Source organism: Gastrolobium bilobum, unplaced genomic scaffold, assembly GCF_033153095.1.
Source record: "Gastrolobium bilobum isolate Gb01-03AN ecotype WA unplaced genomic scaffold, APGP_CSIRO_Gbil_v1 utg383, whole genome shotgun sequence".
NCBI classification, from domain to species: Eukaryota; Viridiplantae; Streptophyta; class Magnoliopsida; order Fabales; family Fabaceae; genus Gastrolobium; species Gastrolobium bilobum.
The window spans coordinates 59808-61100 of NW_026895409.1; the positions used below are offsets into that span (position 1 = coordinate 59808).

At 38.7% G+C, this 1293-nt stretch overlaps 1 protein-coding gene across 1 annotated transcript; it reads left to right on the forward strand.

The window, feature by feature from the left end:
- On the forward strand, positions 1 to 1026 carry LOC133309986 (uncharacterized). Its single transcript, XM_061510869.1, has 2 exons — positions 1 to 503; positions 787 to 1026. The coding sequence occupies exon 1, from the start codon at positions 9 to 11 to the stop codon at positions 477 to 479; it is 471 nt and encodes a 156-aa protein (XP_061366853.1). The 5' UTR covers positions 1 to 8; the 3' UTR covers positions 480 to 503; positions 787 to 1026.
- The last annotated feature ends 267 nt before the right edge of the window (positions 1027 to 1293 follow it).

Consider the following 1293-nt stretch of genomic DNA (forward strand, 5'->3'; position numbering starts at 1 on the left):
CTGAAACAATGGCTTGTCCATGGTGGGATGGTGACAAGGCTTGGAAATCGCGGGCCAAGCGTAAGAGCAATGAGGAGCTCAAGGCAGGGAACCATTATGGGAAGATAAAGGACCAGAAGCTGCCAGAAAAAGGCTATGACTATGAGCGTGTGAGAGGGTCGCACCAAGGTGAGCAAAAGGGTAAGAACCATGCGGAGCACAAGGCAGGGAACTATAGTGGGAAGATGAAGGACGAGAAACAGCCAGAAAAAAGCTATGAGCGTGGATATGTAAAAGGCTATGAACGTGGCTATGAGGATGGCTACACCAATGGTTATGAGCATGGGTATGAGTATGGTTATGACAACAGTGGGGCCATTGAATGTGGTGAAAGGCACCATGGTCAAGACAGCAGTAGCATCAGTGAATCTGGCTACTCTGTTGCCCGTATTGGCTATATTGGCGTTATTGAACATGGTGGCTGGAGCGACAGCGACTAGATCTTCTACTGCTTTTATGTTGAGGTGAGGAATTCCTTTAGCCTTAATCATATTCTGATTTATGTGATTTTTATTGTTATTTTTACCTGATTATCCCACAGAGGAAGTGATGGTCTTATTTTCTTCTCCCTTTTAGCAAAAATCACTTCCTTTCATTATTAAATCTGCCCTGACCTTTGATTTAACAATATATCTTATATTTCAAAATAAGGGCTAACAGTTGCTTTACTCTCTCTCTCTCTCTCTCTCTCTCTCTCTCTCTCTCTCTCTTGTTCTATCATCTTATTTTTCGCATTTTTTTTTGCAGGTGTGTGGTTGTGGAACCATAGTAGGGAAGTGTCTCACTAGGAGTTGTTTAGTGAGATATTATGATGTTTTTAAGTGTCAAATGAAAAAAAAAAATAGTAGTTTACATGTTATGTAAAATATATGGATATGTGGTCAGGGGCCAGTTGACAAACAATTAAAGTAGGCCTTTGTTATCTAGGGGTGAATCAAACGAGTTTACTTGCTCGTTAACATGTTTGATGTTTGTTTGTACTTTTAAGCTTGTTATAATTGTGTTTGTGTTTATGTTTATGTATATGCTCGATGCTCGATGCTCGATGCTTAAATCATATGCATATGTGGTCATGGGCCATTCAAGCTTCTTATGAATGTGTTTGATGTCTATGTTCAATGCTTAAATCATATTTAAAAACTGATTGATAAAAGATCAAGTTCTAAGTAAGACATAAACAAACATACAAATATTTTTACTTTCATGTTTGAGGGTCGGATAACAAATGAAATAAAGATTATTATAACGAGGTGC